The 14,352-nt window shown below is 45.5% G+C and overlaps 1 protein-coding gene across 1 annotated transcript in view; it reads right to left on the bottom strand.

The window, feature by feature from the left end:
- LOC120056544 (glutamate receptor 3) overlaps nt 1-14,352 on the bottom strand; it is a 97,402-nt gene that overhangs the window by 26,039 nt on the left and 57,011 nt on the right. Inside the window, exons 5-10 of the mRNA XM_039004727.1 lie at nt 7,948-8,001; nt 7,202-7,363; nt 6,492-6,659; nt 6,203-6,307; nt 4,171-4,278; nt 2,060-2,266 (exon numbers count right to left, since the gene is read on the bottom strand). Coding sequence (XP_038860655.1) covers nt 2,060-2,266; nt 4,171-4,278; nt 6,203-6,307; nt 6,492-6,659; nt 7,202-7,363; nt 7,948-8,001 — 804 coding nt within the window. The remainder of the gene's footprint in view (nt 1-2,059; nt 2,267-4,170; nt 4,279-6,202; nt 6,308-6,491; nt 6,660-7,201; nt 7,364-7,947; nt 8,002-14,352) is intronic.

Here is a 14,352-nt window from a genome sequence, read left to right as displayed (position 1 = left end):
TTAATGGTCTAGATGATGTATTGTTGATGCAGAGAGGTGTCTCAGGGCTAATTAATGGTCTAGATGATGTATTGTTGATGCAGAGAGGTGTCTCGGGGCTAATTAATGGTCTAGATGATGTATTGTTGATGCAGAGAGGTGTCTCAGGGCTAATTAATGGTCTAGATGATGTATTGTTGATGCAGAGAGGTGTCTCAGGGATAATTAATGGTCTAGATGATGTATTGTTGATGCAGAGAGGTGTCTCAGGGATAATTAATGGTCTAGATGATGTATTGTTGATGCAGAGTGGTGTCTCAGGGATAATTAATGGTCTAGAGGATGTATTGTTGATGCAGAGAGGTGTCTCGGGGCTAATTAATGGTCTAGATGATGTATTGTTGATGCAGAGAGGTGTCTCGGGGCTAATTAATGGTCTAGATGATGTATTGTTGATGCAGAGAGGTGTCTCAGGGATAATTAATGGTCTAGATGATGTATTGTTGATGCAGAGAGGTGTCTCGGGGCTAATTAATGGTCTAGATGATGTATTGTTGATGCAGAGAGGTGTCTCAGGGATAATTAATGGTCTAGATGATGTATTGTTGATGCAGAGAGGTGTCTCAGGGATAATTAATGGTCTAGATGATGTATTGTTGATGCAGAGAGGTGTCTCAGGGATAATTAATGGTCTAGAGGATGTATTGTTGATGCAGAGAGGTGTCTCAGGGCTTGTACAAAGCCTGTCAATTATAACAGGGGATCATCTCGCTCTCTGAAGAGGCAGGGCTGTCATTTGGCAGAATGGTTGGTAAATGTTCATTATGACAGGAAAATGCTTTTTCATGCTAAATGAAGATGCCTTAAAACTGACAAGCAGATGTTTTTAATTTTCACTTCACAGTCTGGCTGTCATCTGTCCCTTAATGGCATCTGTCCCTTAATGTCATCTGTCCCTTAATGGCATCTGTCCCTTCATGTCATCTGTCCCTTCATGTCATCTGTCCCTTCATGTCATCTGTCCCTTCATGTCATCTGTCCCTTCATGTCATCGGTGCCTTAATGTCATCTGTCCTTAATGTCATCTGTCCTTAATGTCATCTGTCCCTTAAAGTAATCTGTCCTTCATGGCATCTGTCCCTTAATGTCATCTGTCCTTTCATGTCATATGTCCATTCATGTCATATGTTCCTTCATGTCATCGGTCCCTTAATGTCATCTGTCCTTAATTCCATCTATCCCTTAATGTCATCTGTCCCTTAATGTCATCTTTCCTTAATTTCCATCTGTCCCTTAATGTCATCTGTCCCTTAATGTCATCTGTCCTTCATGTCATCTGTCCTTCATGTCATCTGTCCCTTCATGTCATCGGTCCCTTAATTCCATCTGTCCCTTAATGTCATCTGTCCCTTAATGCCATCTGTCCATCATGTCATCTGTCTCTTAATGTCATCTGTCCCTTAATGTTATCTGTCCCTTAATGTTATCTGTCCCTTAATGACATCTGTCCCTTAATGTCATCTGTCCCTTAATGTAATCTGTTCCTAAATGGCATCTGTCCCTTAATGAAACATTAACCAGTTGGGGTTTTATGAAAGAAGAAAATGGGCTCATACTTACATGTAGTGAGTGGTTCATAACATACAGTAATCAATCTTTCAATTAAGATCTGATTTATGGAGATACATATGGAGAAAATCACACACCCAGTCAGTAGAGGATTGCGGGCCAGATCTGGTTGCTGGGTGGCACATATGGATCAGTGCTGCCACCGTAACAGTAATGGGCCAGATCTGGTCCGAATGTGGGAGATGCGACCAGGGCGAGGGCAGGCACACTTTGCTTATGAGCCAGCTCTGGCTTGTGATATGTGACCCTAACAAGTACCCGTAGTTGCTGGGCCACTTTTGAATAAATGTGGGCCACATTCACCCTGCTGGGCAAGGTCTGTCCTTAGCATGCAGAAGATCTGGTTTAGGTGTGTAAACCAGATCTGGCCCACATACCTCAAGCCAGAGCTGGCCAAGCCCCCGTCCCTGTGTTGGTGACAGTGCTTCAGTACGTCGAGACTGTCACTTACCCCATATACCAGTTCACCCACCATCCCGTTCCACGTCTTGGTCTCTGGATCCCTTGCACCATACTTCCCGTCCGCAACTACTGACAGTTTGTATCTTATCCCCACATGTTTTGCAATTTCAGCAGCTAAATCGACACAGTAGCCTTCATATCTGTCATTCCCCTCCAGCGACAAGTAGTTTCGCTTGTACATCACATAAGGAGACTCCTGTTAATTAAACATAATGTTGAGTTTATAGCATGCACACATTCCATTCACAGAGGCCAGTCCTCTTTAACCTACATGCATACATGCATGGATGACACACACACACACACACACACACACACACACACACACACACACACACACACACACACACACACACACACACACACACACACACACACACACACACACACACACACACACACACACACACACAGACATAGACATAGACAGACACAGCGCACACAGACATGAAATACAAACAGAACAGCATGGACAAGAAGCGCCATATGGAGATGGTCACACTGCATGTTGGGGTGTTGACTCGATCCACAGCCAAATGCAGCCAGATAGAGGCGGGGCCCGGCAGGGCCAGTGGGGACAGTAAGGCTTGTGACTGACAGGCTTTAAGGGGGAAGGAGTGGGGCTGGTTCTCTCAGCAGGATTGCTCATGCTAAACCCAGCTATACTCTAAGGAGGTAGGGGCCGGGTGGAGGGTGCATACGCTTTGCATCGGCTTACTAGGACAGGGGCAGGTTGAACGGGGATTGGGAGACTTTCCAGTTCATCAAGTAAATGGCAATGATTGGCGAGGGATTAAAGTACTGGTAGTTCTTATTGCAACATCATCAACCACATGTCATCGATGAATGTGCTGGTAGGCTGCATCCTCCAACTAATCAAACCAACTCCTGAGCTTATTTTCCATACAGAATACACTGGGAGGAGTTAAAACACGTGCTTGGCTCGTCAAACACTGAAGTGTGGTTGGTTTTCTTTTAGGCTTGGCTCCAAAATCAAATGTGCCGGGAACGTAAGGGACGCCAGTGGGTAAAACAATGGTCAATTTCTTTCTTTCTGTGCTGAAGGTTTCTTTAAAAATCTCTGTGTTATTAGGACTGGGCTTCCAAAAGTCAAATACAGCTAATTCTGATGCAAAATGAGATGACCACTGTCAATTTACAATATCAACAGACTAACGCATGATCACTATATGAGTGGTGTAACGATATTGCTCTCAAAACATTACAATGGTCCTACCATTTCCCTGTGTCTATCAGAAGTAACCTTACTAATTATGAGTATGATCATGACATGCTTACATCTAGATGATAGTGCCTGACTTTCGTATTCTGAATTTGCCTAAGATGAGGACATAATAGGCAGAGTCAGAAAGAAGGCCATCGTTTTAAATGTAAGATAAGGCTTACCTTATTTTACATTTAAAAAGGACCAATGTCTTCTTACTAACCGTATATACATCCATCATTAGTTTTATTAATCTCTCTGGTTGAACAAAAAATACCTTATCTATAATATCTCTAACTATCCCTGACCTTTGACCCCTAATATCTCTGGATTTTGGAGGAAGCCACAGAAGTTATACTTCAGTACAGAACTCGTAATGGTTGATCCAAAATAGATTTTAACAGGGGGATAAACAAACCAAAGCTTTTTATGTCCTCCTCAAATGGCAGTTATTTTGCATCTCCAGAGAGAAACAATTTATCATTACAGGTAGTTTTGTTGTATCTATCCCCGTCATCATTGACCATTTACTTAATGAGTAAGAAACAGGTTTTTACTTACGTACGTATGCACTGAATGTGTATTAGATGAAGTATATAGGCTCTCACTAGTTTCATTACCAAAGCCGTTATTGTGATGTCACTGCTACAACAGGCCACCGTAATATGGAAAATCAAAATGCTTTATCACCCACACGGATACAGTTGAAACACTCTTTGTGAATCGACTGTTTCAACATGTAGTGAGTGGATGGAAAGCAACTCAAAAGAAAATAGTTCTACCCTCCCAGGACAGAATGTAACAATGGACACCTTGACCTTGAGTGGCAGAATTTTTTAGAGGTGGAACATTTAAAATCTGCTTGGAAAGTGTACCATAATAGTAGTGACCACAATCGTTCGGTTTTCCACAGAAGAGGACTCGTTGGTGACCTGCGCATCCACAATAAATACATATTTTTCGTATTCATTCCAGTACCCGGTCTGAAAGTGACAGAAACATCATAGTTATTACAAGAAACAGCCATTTAAAAGACATTTGTAAGTAAAGCAGTTGGCAGGTGAGCAAGGTGAGCATGTCTGATGAGAGTCTTGGCCTGGCGGGGGTATCTGATGATGTGTGAGATAAAAAGCCCTGTGCTGGTGCTGTGCTTGGAGATGAAGCTCTAACCTCTGCTACAGATCCAGTGGGGGAAAAGAGCATTCAACTCTCAGCTAATCTCCCTCTCAGCACCTTTACTGCAGCTGCAACGGCACTGGTCCATTACACAACCATACATTAGTACCCATCAAATCCCACTGGGCAAAACTGCTTGAATCAATGTTGTTTCCATGGCATTTCAATCCCAAAAAATGTATGTGATGAAGTTGAATCAATGTGGAAAACTCATTGGATTGACAAAAAGTTATCAACGTCAGGGCGTCATTTTTCACCTAACTTTAAACCTAAATCCAATGAGATGGTGAAATGTTTTGTTGATTTCACGTTGAATTCACATTAGTTGACAACTTAACGTTGAACTGACGTCTGTGCCCAGTGGGATGCTCGTCGCACGCTGCTTGGCAATATTAGTAACGGAACAAAATATGGAATAAATGTGTCTTATTCAGCCGTAAGTCATTTCAGTTGCAATTTACAAAGTGAGGGCTTCTGCTCATGTCTAAACATTAAGCGTAAGTAGAGCTGCTACTAAAAATGTACATCTGACATCTGTGAATCTATTCAATAACTGCTGAGATTTACAAAATGTCTATTCCATTTCTTCCAGCTATCTGTTCTCCTGTTCTTTTTACTTTGTTTCTTTTCCGTTCTGTTGTATTCTGTTCTTTTCTCTGTTCTGTTCCTCTCCTACTGTTCTATTCCACAGTGCTCACTCATCTTTCACTGCAGATTGCCTCACAGGGTGTGTTGCAGTGGGCCAGATGAGCTGAGCTATGTGGACAGTGTGGGGGCACCTGCTTTTAGTGCCAGATTTTGTGGACACCCCGTCAGAGTTCAGAGCCAAAGAGCTACCATGGCGACAGCGTCAGAATTGTAGGCCAGTATGTGTGGGGGGTAGTGGCTAATATAATATCACTACTCCTGACAGCCTTGGCGTATCCCCTCTCTGGCCCCCTCTGCCCCAGGTATGATGGAGCATAAAGGGAGCATGCAGGGCGAGGTCAGCCCCCAGTGTCTGGAGCTAAATCAATAGTGTAGGATCCAGTACAGGTGAAAGCTGTTAGGTAATCCAGTAAAACAGTCAGCTCTGCCCTGGTCCCTGTTCAGAGCTGTGTGAAGAACCCTATCTACATGGAGGGAATCCGGTTACATGCACACTTATGTTATGGAGTCATGCTAATGTTTAACTACTTAAATATTGAATGTGTAATTACTTGAATATTCATATTTTCAGTCCATATAACTGAGCTAGCTTAACGTGTACTCTCAGTTATAAAGAAAGAAAGAAAGGGTACTGGTATTACTAAAACTGCATACTGTGTACTAATCCTATTACATACTATTCAGAACATACTGTTTAGTAAAATTGAAACAACAAATATCAACATTCTAGGTTTATCCATACTGAGAATGCATCATCTAATGTGCAGTTGTGTTCATTCCCACCATTCATTCATTTTGGTACAGCACATCACCATATCTGATTATCAGCTGTTGTTAAACACACGTGGGTAAAAAACAACAACTCTTCTCTTCCTTAAGTGTGCAGCAAATTCTACTAGACGAAAAGCCGAAATGAGTGTGACATCCTGGCATTTAAAGCACACTCAATATTCACATACTTTAAAACTTACCCCAACACCTACCCCAAATTCCTACTATTTAGAAAGCAAGTATGGGTATTGGAGAACATTTTATTATTCATTGTAATCCGCATGTTGAGCCACTGTGCTGTTTTCTACTTACCTTCTTGGGCCCCCCTACTTTCATCTCATACACATCGACGCTGTAGTTGGCTCTCCGACCAAACGAGTCAAACTGGATATTCCCTGTCATACCTTGTACCTGGACCTGCCACGCACACCATGACACAAGGAACCTCAATAACCTCCACACAACAACCACTTTGTGAAGGTTTGCTAGAAGAATTCAACTAAATAAGTAAAGATAGTCAAGATATAGTCAAAATATCCTACTATATTTTAAAGACATGGTAACAGGGGTACACCTGGGTATCTGTGAAGATCCCTCCTACCATTTTGAGTGCTCTCTCTATGTCAATGCCTTGGCTCCAAGGTACGGCTGGGTTGGCCAGGCAGTCCCCAGCGCTCCCCCTCCGGGACACGTCCACCCTCTGCCTCCGCAGGTACCGGAAGGCCTCTGCCAGTACCAACACGGCGTCATGGGTCAGCGCTGACGTGTACTGAAACACAACCACCACAGCCGATCATGACATTATAAGAGCAGTCCAAAGGCTACTTGCTGGTTTGTGTAATGAGCCCACTTACAAATAAAGCACTATGTTAAAAGGGAATAAATGGTAAAAATGAGTCTATCAATGATGAAGTAGGTACAGCAGTAGCTGAACAGCCCACTGCTACTCTGCCTCAAGGTTTGTTTCATTCAGCAGTAATTGGCGATTGGCAGTCTGTTGCTGCCTGATATGCCAAAGCTAGTTCATACTGTTGTACTTTCAAACAGAAAACCTATTTTTTCTCTTTGATTTTACTATTGCCTCACTGACAGTTTATCTGGTTAAATTTGACAAAAGCTTTTAAGTAGAATAGTACAGCCTTCTTTTTGACAAGTGAGTGAAAATGTTATGTCTTTGATACTGCTAAAAACACAGATATATGAACAGCTAGGTAGAGAGAAAGGGACAGAAGTAGATATGGGCAGAGAGAAGGATGTGTCATGCTGTAAATATAACTTACACACAACATTGACAGCTGTGTGGTACTGTACCTTCAGTGGAGTGCCCTTAGCCTCAGGAAACTCCCTCTCGTCTAGGCGTTCCCAGCGCTGGAGGAATTGTATGACTATTGGGTTCTCTGGGTTGATGATCTGGAAGCCTGTTATATTGGCTCCTCCAGCAAACACCTTGTCCAGGGTCATGTTAGCGAAGCCCTGCAGTGAAACCAGAGGTCCCCAACAACATGCAGGCATCAAACAATCTGTCCCCAACAACATGCAGGCATCAAACAATCTGTCCCCAACAACATGCAGGCATCAAACAATCTGTCCCCAACAACATGCAGGCATCAAACAATCTGTCCCCAACAAAATGGAGGCATCAAACAATCTGTCCCCAACAACATGCAGGCATCAAACAATCTGTCCACAACAACATGGAGGCATCAAACAATCTGTCCCCAACAACATGCAGGCATCAAACAATCTGTCCCCAACAACATGCAGGCATCAAACAATCTGTCCCCAACAACATGCAGGCATCAGACAATCTGTCCCCAACAACTGGGTTCATCTGTACTGAGAGCTTCACCTTTACAGTTAAAAAAGGAATGTGTTAGATATTGTTTTCTGGATAACGGTGAAAGCTAAGCATAAAAAGTTCAAACTTTCTTGTTGGTGCAGATAATGTGTGTTCCAATTTGTTCGTAAAAGTACAGTTTGTTCAAGTTCCAAATCCCATTTTCTCCTAAATGTTTGAGAGTGAGAGGAGGGCTGTTGTGTTGTGCTACTCTACTCACCAGGTTAGCCAGGATGTAGTGGTAGCCTCTGCTGTTCTTCCCCAGGGTCACTACCTGCAGGAGAGGGAAACAACACCACAGTTAGAAGAGGCATCAAATGACATCACATCACATACTCTATTCATCTACTGTTTCAAGAAGACACAATGGAACCTGAAAGCATCTATTAGTTCTCAGTAGTAGAGCGTAGATCCACTTGGTCAAAGTTGTGGGTCTCCATCTATTTGCACAAATGAGAAAATATAGAGCACCTTCACCATCCCCATCAGTGGCATTTGTTGAGCAGCAGAAACCGCACAGACTCAACTGTCATCTTTCAGTTGAAAAACAAACAAACAAACCAGAATAATTGGCTTTCCTAAATAATGTTCCTTGGGTAATGTATATGAGTGTGTTTCTCTAACAGGGTCCGGGTATGTGTTTGCATGTGTGTGTGTCGGAGTGCTTGGGTGTTCCGGTGTGTGTGTGTGTGTGTGTGTGTGTGTGTGTGTGTGTGTGTGTGTGTGTGTGTGTGTGTGTGTGTGTGTGTGTGTGTGTGTGTGTGTGTGTGTGTGTGTGTGTGTGTGTGTGTGTGTGTGTGTGTGTGCGTGCGTTGCGTGCGTTGCGTGCGTGCGTTGCGTGCGTGCGTGCGTGCGTGCGTGCGTGCGTGTGTGCGTGCGTGTGTGCGACTTGTGCTGCGATGACAATGCTTGTTCCTTTGCATTACCATCAGTGTGTAAAATAAGGTCAGGATTTAAGGCGCGCAGAAAAATTCCCCTTTCATAACACAACTGCCTTCTCAAACGAAAAGTGCTCTCTGCCATTTTCTGCTGTAGCTGTATATGCCACAGGGCTGTATTATAGATTTAATTAGGACCAAAACTGTTCTCTCCCAGTGATAGCAGGCAGGCGGGCATGAACAACCAACGCTAGCTGTTGTGTTTACTCTAATGACTAGTTCAGGCTTAGTTACCGCACCAAAGTTACTCCCAGACACAGTGCCTTAGTAAAATATTCAAACCCCTTGACTTTTTCCACATTTTGTTACGTTACAGCCTCAAACTACACACAATACCCCATAATGACAAAGTGAAAACAGGTTTTTAGACATTTTTGCAAATGTATTAAACATACAAAACAGAATGCCTTTTGTACATAAGTATTCAGACCCTTTGCTATGAGGCTCGAAATTGAGCTCAGGTGCATCCTGTTTCCATTGATCATCCTTGAGATGTTTCTACAACTTGATTGGAGTCCACCTGTGGTAAATTCAATTGATTGGACATGATTTGGAAAGGCACACACCTGTCTATATAAGGTCCCACAGTTGACAGTGCATGTCAGAGCAAAAACCAAGCCATGAGGTCGAAGGAATTGTCCATAGAGCTCCGAGACAAGATTGTATCGAAGCACAGAAATGGGGAAGGGTACCAAAACATTCCTGCAGCATTGAAGGTCCTCAAGAACACAGTGGCCTCCATCATTCTTAAATGGAAGAAGTTTGGAACCACCAAGACTCTTCCTAGAGCTGGCCGCCCAGCCATACTGAGCAATTGGGAGAGAAGAGCCTTGGTCAGGGAGGTGACAACGAACCCGATGGTCACTCTGACAGCGCTCTAGAGTTCCTCTGTGGAGATGGGAGAACCTTTCAGAAGGACAACCATCTCTGCAGCACCCCACCAATCAGGCCTTTATGGTAGAGTGGCCAGACGGAAGCCACTCCTCAGTAAAAGGCACATAACAGCCCACTTGAAGTTTGCCAAAAGGCACTTAAAGACTCTCAAACCATGAGAAACAAGATTCTCTGGTCTGATGAAACCAAGACTGAACTCTTTGGCCTGAATGCCAAGCATCACATCTGGAGGAAACCTGGCATCATCCTTATGGTGAAGCATGGTGGTGGCAGCATCATCATGATGTTGGGATGTTTTTCAGCAGCAGGGACTGGGAGACTAGTCAAGATCGAGGGAAAGATGAACAAAGGAAAGTAGAGAGAGATCCTTGATGAAAACCTGCTCCAGAGTGCTCAGGACCTCAGACTGGGGCGAAGGTTCACCTTCCAACAGGACAACGACCCTAAGCACACAGTCAAGACAACGCAAGACTGGCTTCGGGACAAGTCTCTGAATGTCCTTGTGTGGCCGGACTTGAACCCAAGCGAACATCACTGGAGAGACCTGGGAAAATAATATAGCTGAGCAGCAACACTGTCTTTGGAGAGAGGACATCCTCCATCCTCCAAGGTTGCAGCTCAGTCCCTCTCCCTATCCTCCCCATCCACTTTCCACACTAAATCCCATTACCATGGGAGGCGGTGCTCAGTGATTTCATTGTGTTTGACATTTTCAGCCTCCACCAGGAATCCCTCCCTCAGGTTCTGCCTGCTCCCCCAAACTTCTCCTCTCTCAGAGGGAGGATATTTGCGGAGCTGGAAGGTCTTCCGACTTATCGTTTTAACGGAGCCAGGTTCCCAATGTGCGGGATAGGGTAATAACACCTGTAATGGCTTTCATAGCCATTTGACTGCCATGTAGGAAGACACAGAGATACCGACAGGCTCCTTGACAGTGGGACTCTGTCTGCAGTGGAGGATCTGATCTCACATGCAAAACCAACCTGCCGCTCAGCCTCTCATCATCTTTCCCTGCAGCAGGCAGGCAGCCAGGCAAGGCACCATGCGTGAGAAAGTATGCATAATCAAAAATATCAATTAATAAAGAACAGGGAACAAAAAGCCCCATGTGAGAGGGAAGGAGCCACGGTGGTCCAAGTGTGACAACACAGCAAGCACATAATGAAGCTGCAGCGCCTGGAGCCAGCAGCTAATATTCTCCTCTGAAGAGTCACAGAAAGAAAGGATCGGGCCAACTGCATCACACAGTAAAACGCAGGCCATTCGCTTATATGCAGGCCTCTAAAAATGTGCCACTTGAAAAGTTATTTTTGGCTCAAATATTGAAGTCTGTTTCATTCGTAGTAATTCATGAGTAACTTAATATTGCGCTGTGATCTGAAATACAGAAAGCTGGAATACCTCTGTGGTTCTCTGTGCTGGTTCTCTGTTGAAGAGATGTATGACTATGCAAATCCAATTTCAGTTCTTGCTAATGAAAAGTCACTCTTCAGTGTGTGTGTGTGTGTGTGTGTGTGTGTGTGTGTGTGTGTGTGTGTGTGTGTGTGTGTGTGTGTGTGTGTGTGTGTGTGTGTGTGTGTGTGTGTGTGTGTGTGTGTGTGTGTGTGTGTGCGCCTACGCGCAAGCACACACGCAAGTAGGGCGAGTTGAGGTATTTCAGTGACTCATACGGATTACCATTCAAAGGAGGCCAGTTCCAGTCTAGGAGACATAATTGCTGTATATGAAGACAGTATGCATAATAGCTTGTGGATGCATAATGTGCTGTCTTATACGTCTTGTTCTCTAGGCCAGAAAATATCAAATAAAAATAAAGCATGTGATGTGTGCATAACAAATATTTATAGGATCCTGGAGCTCCAGTTTCCTGCTTCCCCTGGGATGATAATATGTATAGTTTGCACCTAAAACAGACAGTTGGGAACGTTTGTGGGGTCATCCTCATTTCTCAGTCACATCAGTTCACTTCCTGATCTGAACCAGTCTCTGTTGTTATTGGCCTGGTTGGTTGGTTAGGGGCTAGGTGGGCCAGGCCAGTGTGTTCTAGACAAATAGAATGTCACTCTATTCTATTTCTATGGTTCCACCTCCCTAGTCAGGGCGGACAGCTCACCATTATTCCCTTTGGGGATGGAAATACTCTTCAAAGGCCTAGTGAAAAAGAAGAACTGTCAAACAGTCTAGACACTATCCAACTGCACAATTGGAGAGTGAGAGAGGAGCTCCAGTATCGACTGCATTGATTGGTTCCTCCATTTTGTATGAACAATAAATGCAATAGATAGCCTGGGTGCCATAAAGGAATGCTCATAGTTATTGTCCTCTTATTAACAAATCAGCCTCAAATATTAGCCAGTGATGTGTGGTCAATGTGTGGTCAATGTGTGATGCATTACATTCATTGAGGATGAATCTTATGGTTTGTGGAGGAACAGGCTAACAGGAGGGAGCCACACCCTCTCTGAAAGTCAATCCATCACAGTGGGACCATATGTCAGCTGTTAGCTGTGTCTGCAGCCGGAGCCAGAGGGTGGAACATTCATATCATGGACAGGAGAAAACAGCTACAGATGTACGTTCTTAATTTGATCACCCTGTTGCAGGAAAACATTCAAGCAATGCAGTTAAACATTCCAGCAACGAAGGAAATGTAAAACGTGTAGTGTATTAGAGATTTAAAAAGACTTCTGAAGTTTGTAATTTCCATGTAAAAATGTATCAACCCTTACAAAAATTCCATGAATTAAAATCCACATAACAATTCATATTTCCTGTTGCTGCAGGATTTTTTTCCTGCTGTAGCAAATTGGCTCAAATTATGGTCCTACATCTGTAGACATTTAGTCAATTCCCTTTGTGATTAAAAAACAGGACGATTGATAATAAATCATTCTTACCCTTCATGTCACGCCCTGACCATAGAGAGCTTTTATTCTCTATGTTGGTTAGGTCGGGGTGTGATTTAAGGGTGGGTTATCTAGGTGAATTATATGTCAATGTTGGCCCAGTATGGTTCCCAATCAGAGGCAGCTGTTTATCGTTGTCTCTGATTGGGGATCATATTTAGGTAGCCATTTTCCCATTGTGCTTTGTGGGATCTTGTCTATGTATAGTTGCCTGTGAGCATTATTCTAGCTTCACATTTCGTTTGTTCGTTTTGTTGTTTTATTTCTTTGAAGTTTTCTATTCTGAAATAAAGGATGGAAACATACCACGCTGCATCTTGGTCTACTCCTTATGACGAACGTGACAGAAGATCCCACCACAAACGGACCAAGCAGCGTGGCCAGGAGGAGCAGGTATCCTGGGCCTGGGAGGATATCCAGGAGGTAAAGACATCCTGGAATTGGGAGGAGATAATGGTAGGAGACGAAAGCCTTCCATGGAAGCAGACGCAAGCGGTGAAGGAAGGACAACGACGACACCGGGGTTCGCGGCCACAACGGAAGCCCGAGAGGTAGCCTCAAAAAACAATTGGGGGGGGGCACACGGAGTGGTCGGCGAAGTTGAGGTGTCAGTCAGAGACCGAGGAGTTATTGGACAAATTGGAGGAGAGTGAACGGAGGGGAGAGTTAGAGACCTTCGAGGAGTTGTTGGACAAATTGGAGGAAAGTGAAGCGAGAGAGCTATTGGTTTGGCATAGTATGGACGGCATTTGTTCTGAGGCGCATGTTAGCCGTCCGATGTCACCTGTGCCTGCTTCCTATACTCGTCCTGAGGAGCGTGTCATTTGTCCGGCACCTCTGTGCCAGCTCTACGCACCAGGTCTCCAGTGCGCCTCCACAGCCCAGTACGTCCTGTGTCTGCTCCTCGCACTCTCCCTCAAGTGCGCCTTCCCAGTCAGGTATGTCCTGTGCCTGCTCCTCGCACTCTCCCTGAAGTGCATGTCCCCAGTCAGGTATGTCCTGTGCCTCCTCCACGCACTCGCCCTGAGGTGTGTGTCATCAGCCCGGTGCCACCTGTACCGGTCCCACGCATCAGGCCTCCAGTGTGCCTCCACAGTCCAGTACGTCCTGTGCCTCCTCCCCACACTCGCCCTGAGGTGCGTGTCATCAGCCCGGTGCCACCTGTACCGGTCCCACGCATCAGGCCTCCAGTGTGCCTCCACAGTCCAGTACGTCCTGTGCCTCCTCCCCACACTCGCCCTGAGGTGCGTGTCATCAGCCCGGTGCCACTTGTACCGGTCCCACGCATCATGCCTCCAGTGCGCCTCCACAGTCCAGTACGTCCTGTGCCTCCTCCCCGCACTCGCCCTGAGGTGCGTGTCATCTGCCCGGTGCCACCTGTACCGGTCCCACGCATCAGGCCTCCAGTGCGCCTCCACAGTCCAGTGCGTCCTATGCCTCCTCCCCGCACTCGCCCTGAGGTGCGTGTCATCAGCCCGGTGCCACCTGTACCGGTCCCACGCAACAGGTCTCCAGTGCGCCTCCACAGTCCAGTACGTCCTGTGCCTCCTCCCCGCACTCGCCCTGAGGTGCGTGTCATCAGCCCGGTGCCACCTGTACCGGTCCTACGCATCAGGCCTCCAGTGCGCCTCCACAGTCCAGAACGTTCTGTGCCTCCTCCCCGTAATCGCCCTGAGGTGCGTGTCATCAGCCCGGTGCCACCTGTACCGGTCCCACGCATCAGGCCTCCAGTGCGCCTCCACAGTCCAGTACGTCCTGTGCCTCCTCCCCGCACTCGCCCTGAGGTGCGTGTCATCAGCCCGGTACCACTTGTACTGGTCCCACGCCTCAGGCCTCCAGTGCGCCTCCACAGTCCAGTGCGTCCTATGCCTCCTCCCCGCACTCGCC

Source organism: Salvelinus namaycush, chromosome 12 (genome assembly GCF_016432855.1).
Source record: "Salvelinus namaycush isolate Seneca chromosome 12, SaNama_1.0, whole genome shotgun sequence".
Lineage (NCBI taxonomy): Eukaryota > Metazoa > Chordata > Actinopteri > Salmoniformes > Salmonidae > Salvelinus > Salvelinus namaycush.
This window is presented reverse-complemented; position numbering and strand designations above follow the sequence as displayed.